The sequence below is a fragment of the Poecilia latipinna genome, unplaced genomic scaffold, assembly GCF_001443285.1.
Source record: "Poecilia latipinna isolate Pla-1442-1.1 unplaced genomic scaffold, P_latipinna-1.0 Scaffold69, whole genome shotgun sequence".
Classification (NCBI taxonomy): Eukaryota; Metazoa; Chordata; class Actinopteri; order Cyprinodontiformes; family Poeciliidae; genus Poecilia; species Poecilia latipinna.
Window position 1 is genome coordinate 394,747 of NW_015112685.1, and position 9,815 is coordinate 404,561.

A 9,815-nucleotide genomic window follows, 5' to 3' on the forward strand; every position below is an offset into this window, starting at 1 on the left:
GGAGGTCCCATTCCCGGTGGAGGAGGTGGTGGTGGAGGTCCCATTCCCGGTGGAGGAGGTGGTGGTGGAGGTCCCATTCCCGGTGGAGGAGGTGGTGGTCCTATTCCAGGCAGAGGAGGTGGCGGTGGAGGGCCAAAGCCTGGTGGAGGAGGCGGGGGTGGAGGAGGGGGTGGTGGACAAGGTCCAAAACCAGGTATGGGAGCAAGTGGAGGTGGAGGTGGAGGAGGAGGAGGGGGCAAGTCTCTTGAGGTTGGAGGGGCAGCAGAAAGAGGGGGAGATGGAGGACTTTGGGCGTTGCCGTTTTGCTGCCTCTCTTTGCAGGTGCACACAAAGCTTTCTGTAGACTTGAGGCTGGAAGATTTGACTGAAAAGGACTTGGGGCCAATTCCTCCATTTCGAGATACATCAAATTTAAACCCCTCATCCACAGGTGAAGTTTGAACAGATGCCTCCAGTCTTTCTGCACTTTTCTGCGAAGCCTTGGGTTGTGCGTTTCCCAGAACTTCCACACTGTCCTCGCCGCTCTTCGCCAAGGAGGCCCGATGCAGGACAGCGATCTTACTCTGCAGCTCCTCAATTTTCTTCTCCAGCTGAGGGATGAGGCAGTTTTCATCCTCTGAAGATGACTGGCCTGACTTCAACCTGCTGGATTCTGTCTGTCAATGAACAGCAAAAAAAAAAAAAAAAAAAAAAGGGGGGGGGGGGGGGGAAATTGAAACAAATACAAATTTTAAGTTGGTACAAAGATCCCAAATAATAATAAAAACAAATAAAGTGTTAGTCTGTGAGATTTCCGTGTTATTTTTTCTGGCTTAAGGTCTATTTGCCACTTTGTATCCCCATTTTTGCACATTACTATTGCGTTCGCTTCCGAATCCTTTCATAGTCATGAATTTAACCACTACTTCTTGTTAGTTACACATTTTGCATATAGAAATAATTGTGAAAAATGCTCCAATCTAGCACAATTGAGCATCTGTTAATGTATTTACGGATATTCCTGAACATCTGAAGAGCCTTCACTTGGTAGACCCACAGTTGTGGTTTTTATTCTGAAAAACACGGCATTAAATTTTAAAAACTATACCGATGTGACCCGAGAGACCGGGAGTCGTGGCTCAATTAGTTGCCTCGACTTTTATTTTACTGTTCTTGAAATCGTGGACGTCGTCTTGGATCATTTCTCTAAACAAGCCTGACCTCTGGTGGACAAAACCATTTTTACAGGGAAACCCCACAAAAAATTGCAGACGAACCAAAAATCTGGGTAGGTCAAAAAAAAAAAAAAAAAAAAGATCAAAAAAGATAATTCCTGAATATTGGGAACAACATCAAACAGATCATTTAATGTTGCATGTGAAGCCAGCATAAAACGGGAACATTTTCACAGTATAGTCCATAATCACATGGTTGTTTTTAACTGACCAAGAACAATTCCTATACTACTCAAGTCTCATAGTAATTTCCTTTCCTATCTGGCATGACGTGCATTTGTGCTGACCAGATTAATTCTTGCACCCTTAAATAAAATTTCCAATTATTCACTACTTTGCTTTGATCCATCACACAAAACCCCGATAAAATATGCTATATTGCAAAAGCATCGGCTCGTCAGCCTTCATATGAATTAATCCATAGGGATTACCCATCATATTAATCTGAAGGGATTACTATGTTTCTCCATCCTTTGCAGCTCTAATAGCTCCTGCTCTTCTAGAAGCTTTCTAAAAAAAATTTGAGAGTGTTCATGTCTTTCAGAAACAGATTTACTGAGGTCAGACAGTAACTTTGAATGAGAATACCTGGCTTGCGTTGTCTGTTCTATTTAATCTCAAATATGCTCTGTACGAGCTCAGGACTCAGGGTCAGGCCAGTAAAGGTCACTCATAAGGTATTTATGGCTCTTGTCATGTACACTGGTTGATGTTCAGTCTGTCCCTGAACTACCTCAAAGTTAGCAACATAAAATTGTCTAAAGTGTCTCGGTTTGCTGAAGCATTAAAAGTATTCCTGAAAATCAGCTTCACATCATAACCTGTGCTTCACCAAACTTTTTACGCCCGACAACATGCAGCCAGGCGAGAAGCCATCGCCAAACTCCTCGACTGGATTGGCAGCCAGAGAGGCAGAGTTTGCCCTCTAGAGAAGACATCTCCACTCTGGAGTTTGTGCTCCGCCATAAACCATTATATGAAACTTTTCACACCATGCTCTGGAGCTTATCTGAAGGCCACATGAAGTTTGGAGGAAGTTTTGAACCAGTGACATCGTGTAATAGTACCATGGTGGAATCCTGGGAGTTTCTGAAAGTGACCCATCGTGTACAGTTGCTTGCAGAATCAGTGTAGGTGATGAGGTGCTGGATTTTAAACACTTTGTGGCCACTGAAGTGATTGGACTCTGCATTTAATTACGTGGATGGGTGAGTAAATACTTTTGGCAATATAATGTACACTGCTCAAAAAAATAACACTCAACACATCCTAGATCTGAATGAATGAAATATTCTCATTGAATACTTTGTTCTGTACAAAGTTGAATGTGCTGACAACAAAATCACACAAAAATCATCAATGGAAATCAAATTTATTAACCAATGGGAGCCTGGATTTGGAGCCACACACAAAATTAAAGTGAAATGTTCCCTTTATTTTTTTTGAGCAGTATACAATTACTTTTTACCATGTCAACTTTTTCAAATGGCGAACACGTTTGAGGCGTACTTTTGCAAGACTGTAAATGCCAACTGAAAAGAAGTCACCTCATCTTGGCAAAGGAGGTGATGATTCTTTTACTAATGTTGTAAAATTGTGTAAAAAGAAAAAAAAAAGATACAGAAGAAAACCTCTCAGTTTGTCCTCAACTACGTTTTGACAGTCAGAGACTTAACATTGTCCAAGGAACGGGGTCAATGTAACTGACCTGAAAGTGCAGTGCACCGGATGGCTTGGACGATGAGCGGTGCAAAGGGGATCTCAAGCCTCTCCCATACTGCTCCCACAAGTGGGAAGACACTGGGAGTCCCACAGATGCCCAGGTGTACAACTGCTCCTCCTGTGCACAGTTTACAAAAGGAAAGCAACATTTATGACACTTCTACACCTCATTATTAGAATAATCAAATGTTTAAGCCATTATACGTACTCCATACCTTAGCCCGAAGGTCACTTCCCTGTCTGTATATTAATCTTGCCATCTTTTTTTTTTTCTAAGGTGAAAACTCCCTCAGCAATTGCAATTATATGGACTCATATAGCAGACATAAAATACTTTGCCATCAAAATCAATTTCTTTGAAAAGCTATTAGATAACAACTGAGAAAGTTTTTTTGTAAATGCTGTGCAGATTTGGAAAAAATAAACGCTGTAAATTATAATTTTCCTGTCATTAGCAACAAAATCTTGAAACCCATTTGAAGTGTTTTCACAGACTGAAAAACGCACAGTCCATCTTCGAAAGATATTCACCTCCTTCTCAGAATATTGGGAAACGACCGGTGTGAGGTTTTGTGTGATGCAAATGGGCACACTTTCTTTAATGCTTATTGCATTCAGGCTCAGATGACACACTGATGTGTGACGCATTATTCAAAGACGTTGAAAAATCTTAAATTGAACTGACTTTCATGCAGGATTTCGTGCTGAAAAATCGAACATGAATGTTCCCACTGAAAACCTGATTTAAATTAGAAGGATTAGATTTTGGGTAAAACAAGGACGGCAAAAACAAGCAGTTCTTTTTTTTTTTTTTGTCAAATGCCTCAACTAACACAAGCGGTCAGAATGTTGCACCTCTAAACACAATCAGACCAACTTTTCATCAAAAGCTCACAAGGGTTGTACTTTCAATATGTAAGTCTCCGTGCCCCACTTCAAAGTCTGCACTTTCGACGGCAACAGTAAAGGTTATTCATGGTTGAGCTGGATAATGCAGAACTCCAGGGCACAGCCAGAGCGGTGACAACTCTGTCCGGTCGTGTCATGATGAGCTTTTTGTGGGGAAGAACAGCCTGAGCCCAAGGCACGTGGAGTCGTTACATAACGCAGTCAGCAGATGGGCTATGCAAGCACAGATGCATGCTTGTGTGTGAGCAGGCGAGACTTCATGAGCATTAGAGGGAGTCCGGTTAATCCGACGCTGCCAAACGCCGCCAGTATCAACGTTTCAGGCTGGCCTTTTGTATCAGAATATCTCTAATACACTCCTGCACGTACCCCATGGCAGAATTTACAATGAAGAGAGTTTGACAATGACGTTCCTAGATATAACAACAACAACAACGTGGTTTCTCCACTTTTGTCTCCATCTCGGATCCTTGTAAGTAAACCTGCACTGAAAAAAAAAGAATGGGTAAAGATATATTCCAAGAGCACACAACAATACTGTTCAGTTAGAGGAATCAGCTGCCTGAATGAAGTACCTTGACAAAAATACCCCAAGAAAGTCGGTAAGTAAATTAGATGCCTCAGTGATTCCATCTCTGCTGGAACAGGGATGGAAAATAACATTCATGAAGTCAGCTCACATGATTGGGTCGGTCTGCATGCATCCCTGGTCTTTCGCTAATAAAATTTAAATTTGTCTGACAGGAGACGGCTATGCAAACTGCTTCATATGTGCATTACACGTTGCACGTAAAAAAGAAACTGAAAAAAAAAAGTTATATTAGTGAGAACATGTCATGATCATGTGCTCTTTCAGCCACATCACCTCACACTAATTTGGTTTTCCAAGCAGAAATTCTGTTAAAGGGAAGTACAGGGAATATTTTCCTTCTGGCAAGGAATGTCATACTTGATTGCAGAAAATGTAAAGCAGTGAAATTCTATCTTCTTGTCTAAAAGGGGACAGACAAAAGGCTTAAATGTTTGTATACGTGCACTAAAAATGTTACCTCCCTGTCTAGTTTTACAACATCAGTGGAAAGGCTGGAGCCAAGCTAATAGAATTAACTTCATTTCTGAAAAAGTGTGTGATGGCAGAACATGGAGGGTGGGCTTACACTGAAGATTGTGGAGACGGTCCCATCACTGCGGTGCTCTGTGTTGCTGTCACTGAAGGGGTGCAGCAGACCATGGGCAAGCATTCGGTGACACAGTTCTTTTGCCTCGTCATCTGCGTCCCCATGGTGGGTGCAAAGCTTTTCCAACAGAGTCTGACCTGACAGCAGAACAGAGGAGGATGGAACTGAAAAACAAGCTGAACCGTCGTTCTGAACCCTGCAGTTTGTCTGTTTTAGTGCGGGATTAGCAAGGAACTGAACAGACACTGTTAATCCAGCCAGTTTGGAAAGTTTCAAATTTAGATGCGATAATGAAACACCTTCCTGGGCAGACTCTGCTAACACATGGTGAAACAAGACACCAGAGATGTTAATTGTCGCTAAATGTGTGAACTGTTGCGAACAAGTACCGATTAAAGGGTGTAAGGCATTCAAGTTGCTGCATACCACAGCTAACTGCTTTTATGCCGCATCTAAATATTGTACACATCAAAATGAGTAAAACATAATGTAGTTTACTACAAAGTCAAAATCAAAGATTTAATTTAAAAAAAAAATAAATATATATATATATATATATATATATATATATATCTTTGTGAGATAATTGGTAATCTCCAGCAAAAACTCATCTTTTTTGTGTTGCAAGTCAGCAGACGTTTTCAAGGACTGGAACAAATATTCATCGTGACATTTTGACTGTAAATCATACAGTTTCATTTCAGCACATTTTGTTACACGCTAAAATAAAACTGTATTTTTGACATTCAAATCTTATTGTGCCTTCCTTCAGTTATGCCAACAATGCAAGTTCTACTTTTTTCCCCTCATCAATCTCCGAGTGTGAATCAATGAAAGTGTAATAAAGGTCTCGTGACACAAGATGCTGTGAGAATCTCTATAAAAAACACAGGTTTGAGCTGCTCTGCTCTGAATATCTAGCAGTCGCAGCAAATGTGTGAAATAGCTAAATGAGTTTTCCTCTGCCTTTCCTTCGTTACAGCCTGCAAACATTGCATTATGATCAATATCACATGAACTTATAAAGTCATGACATAGAGTGTTCTCAACGAAGAGGTAAATCTGATTTTAGTGCTGAATTTCTTTAACAGCAAGGCACCTATTATTACACACTGGTCAAATCAGATCTGTGTTGGATTTGAAATAAATATTTCCTAGAGAAACTGATCCAGTCTTCATTGATAACTTGCATATTTTGCAGATGTTCCAACATGTGAAGTGCATATGTATTTTTCTCTGTCATTTTATATACTTTGCCCTTAACGGCAAAGTAAAAAGTTGGCAATTTTCTTCTGTAATTTGAGTCAAAAAAAAAAAAAAGAAAAAAAAAAAGTTGATGATGCATGTGTATATATTTTGTTCAATTTGGCATCCCTACAGCTGCCAAACAAATACATACATGGCTGATCATTGATGCGTATTGGTGCATTTGAGAATATCAATATAACTCAGAATGGGTGCAATGATTACAGCAGTTTTTCTGGCAATCCCTGTATGGTGTATTAATATTAACTCACTCACCACCATGACCATAAATAACACTGATTGATTCAAAATGTGTATGAAATATTGAATTCTGCATTTATTTAAATTCAGATGCTTGGACTAAAAATCTAGATGCCAAGATCTCTAGAAACCATGTCCAATTGTAAGTTTCATTGAGAAAATAAATAGGCTCCCACCAGACCTTGTTTCCCTCCTGCAGGCAAACTGTCACATGTGTTTAACACTAGTGCACGTTGATGAGTTCACGAGAGGCCATGTGTGTTTTTATGTCGAAGCTAGTGGAATCGGAAGATGTCATTGCCACGGGTGGGAGGGGGGGGGGGGGCAGATCTGTGTGCCTAATGCATCAGGACACAAACATATAAACAGCTGAGGCTCTGAAAGACCCCACAGCCTAGAAAAAGGACACGGCACCATGTAGGTAGACTGAAGGATCTACTCTGCAAGTATATTTCAGTGAAGAAATCTAACTGGTTTAATAAACTTAAAAATAAAAATCTGCTCTGCTTAAAATGCATATTTCGAAAACAACAAATGTAAAAATGTAGTAATAACCGAGTAAACATTTTAAATACATTTTAATTGGCAGGTTCCTTTAACTGTAACCTGAACTAGGGAAACAAATAGAAAAATACATCAAATGTTTTACTTACAGTAATGATTTAGAGTAATATTAGAGTAATTGTAACTCCTCTAATATGGGAAAATGCGTTAGAATACCAATATGGAGGCTTGCTGGGACAGAGGGGTAAAATACTGTAGTTTCCTGGCCAAAACAGGACAGATATGGACTTAGTTCTTTTATATAGTTTACAGTTAACTAGAGTATGTGACTCACCAGAGAAGACATCAAGGTAGGGCGTTGTGGAGGATCTCTTGCCATAATGTGCCCTCTTTGACCCAAGAGTCCAATAAGTCCCCACTGTGTGACTTTTCTCTGGGGTCTCCTGCTCTGGAGACTTTGCTAACCCACTCCGACTCTCTCCCAAGACCAACTCTGCCGACCAGTCTCCGGAGACTCTATGAGGTCCGGTAATGGAGCTTGACCTGTGCTTGCACTTTTCAAAGCCCTCAGGCTTGTTGGATTCCAAAGAAGGAGTGGTGGCCTCCCTTTTCCTGGGCACATTGGGGCTAGTAAGCGGGGATCCAACGGGAGAGGTGAGCTGCCTGGTGGTGGTCTTGACATATGACGGGTGGACTGGAGGGTAAAGCTTGACAGTAGAAGGGGAGGTGGCGGATGTTCGTCTAGTCAGAGATCCAGGGACGCAGTCAACCGTCAGGTGACTTACAGACATGCTGCTCTTCCTCCGTGTGAGTGTGAGTGGCAGAAAGTCCGGTCTAACACTTTCCTCATCATCCCTCGCAAGCGAGAGATCCAGACTGCTCGCACTCTTGTGGGTTCCAGCTGGGCTTGTTCTGGGTGACACTGGATCCAGACGGACACACGGCACACATGCGTTTCTACCCTGTCTACCATGAACTTGACTGTGCTGTGGCGGTACATCAGGGCTCTCTAGGTCGTCCTGGGGCTCTTCAGCACTCTCGTATGAAGTAGTTGCTGTTGTGTCCTGGAAGCTGTAGTCGCTGTTAGTTTTTGGAAGAACACTGCTGCCGCTTATTTCTGTGTCCAGACCAGAGGACGGTGCTGCGCTTTCACTCGATGAGTTTCTGGATATAGGTATGTCTGTACTTTTATTCTCTATTTTTTTAAGTGCTTGAGCTACACTTTCACACGGAGGGAATTTTTCTTTCCCCAAAGTAAATAGCTGCAGAGATACATTTGTCTCCAAGACTTCGCTCACCTTACTGGTCAGCCCTTCAGATGCAGGCCTAGGTAATGCTTCTACAACCCTGGGGCTGGCTATACATTTTTCTTGAATCGCCTGCTGGATATCAGAAAGGAGATCCTCAGTTTCAGCTGCAGCCGAGTGAAAGCTGTACAGGTCAGTGTCCGACCCCGAGCTTGTCTTGCGGCCAAAGTCCTCCACAGACTGCCGACTGTCTGCAGGCAAATGGCTCAGATCTCCCTCGACATTCGACACCGTGCCCACCTCATCGGGCGAGGAACTTGCTTCTGTGCCAGTCTTAAGAAGCTCATCCTTGCCAACATGCACTGATTTCCCAGTTTCCAATGTGTCATCTTTAGACAGACCTTTCACTTTGGATAGACTTTTCCTAATCTTCATGCCAGAAAACACAGAACCTCTTGACTCAGGCTTTATTTTCTTCTTAGCACTGTGTTCTCCTCCTTTACTCGTCTTATTGTTGGACTTTTTAGATTGTTTGTCCACCTCCCTTTCATCAGCTTCACCATCACAGTTGACATCTCCTGCAGTTCCACCACTTCCTCCTCCTTTCTTCTGCTTTGTCTCCTGGTTCCCCATATTCCTTATCAGGCGAACACCCTTGGCTAACAGGCCATGCTGCTGGGCCTGAGGTGAGGGATTCTGGGCTTCCCCATGGCCTACCACTGATGCTGCTCCTTGTTTGGTCCAAGTTCTCCCAGAGCCAGTTAATCCTTGCCGTCTTCCCACCACAGCAGACAGCAGATGTGAGGATGATGCTGGCTCCCCCAGCGCTGCTGCCCCTGATGATGACGATGATGAGAGGAGGAGGAGACTGGCACTGTCAGCCACAGGCTCCCCCCTCCTCCTCTCCTGCAAAGCCTCACTCGTTCTCTGATCCCTTCTCTCCTTTAGCCCCTCCTTTCTGTCCCCATCTGCCTGTGCAGGCTCGAGCGTCTTGCATAACGGGTTGCTGATCGAGCGAGCAAGCCGCTGCTTGGGGGTCTGCTGCCCTCCTCCATTTTCAGCCGAGCTGGGGAGAATCTGCTTCGGAGTTAGCGGCTGGTGCTCTAAAATGCACTGCTGTTGATTCAAGATCGATTGCTGTTTATGGAGGATGTGGGTCACGCTACTCTTCCTCCTGCCTTTGAATGTGGAAGTAAAGAAACTCTCCTTGAGGAAGGGAACCTGGGTCTCTACTGTCTTGATAGTGTGCATTGTGGTCACTTTCGCTTCATTCAGAAAGAAGGAGATCTGTACAGGCTGCTGTAAACAAAGAAGTAAAAAACAACAACACTGAATTAACTTAAAATAGTTTAAGTTCAAACTGTCTAACAGGAGGGGCAGATGAAAGACTTGGACATACCGATTAATTTTGTCCAAAGGTTTAACTTCTGCCATCTAAGAGTACAGTAATGCATGTCAATGTTACGAGTTCCTTGGGATAACTGCATAGTTCCCTAAATGGTAGTGCTATCTAACTTTTTATTGATTTTTAACTG

At 42.6% G+C, this 9,815-nt stretch overlaps 1 protein-coding gene across 1 annotated transcript in view; it reads right to left on the reverse strand.

The window, feature by feature from the left end:
* The window catches only part of LOC106934539 (formin-2-like), a 44,982-nt gene extending 35,398 nt beyond the window's left edge, over positions 1 to 9,584 (reverse strand). Inside the window, exons 1-4 of the mRNA XM_015014516.1 lie at positions 7,368 to 9,584; positions 5,003 to 5,160; positions 2,923 to 3,054; positions 67 to 656 (exon numbers count right to left, since the gene is read on the reverse strand). Of these exons, the coding sequence (XP_014870002.1) occupies positions 67 to 656; positions 2,923 to 3,054; positions 5,003 to 5,160; positions 7,368 to 9,531 (3,044 nt within the window). The 5' untranslated portion in view covers positions 9,532 to 9,584. The remainder of the gene's footprint in view (positions 1 to 66; positions 657 to 2,922; positions 3,055 to 5,002; positions 5,161 to 7,367) is intronic.
* Positions 9,585 to 9,815: the final 231 nt, after the last annotated feature.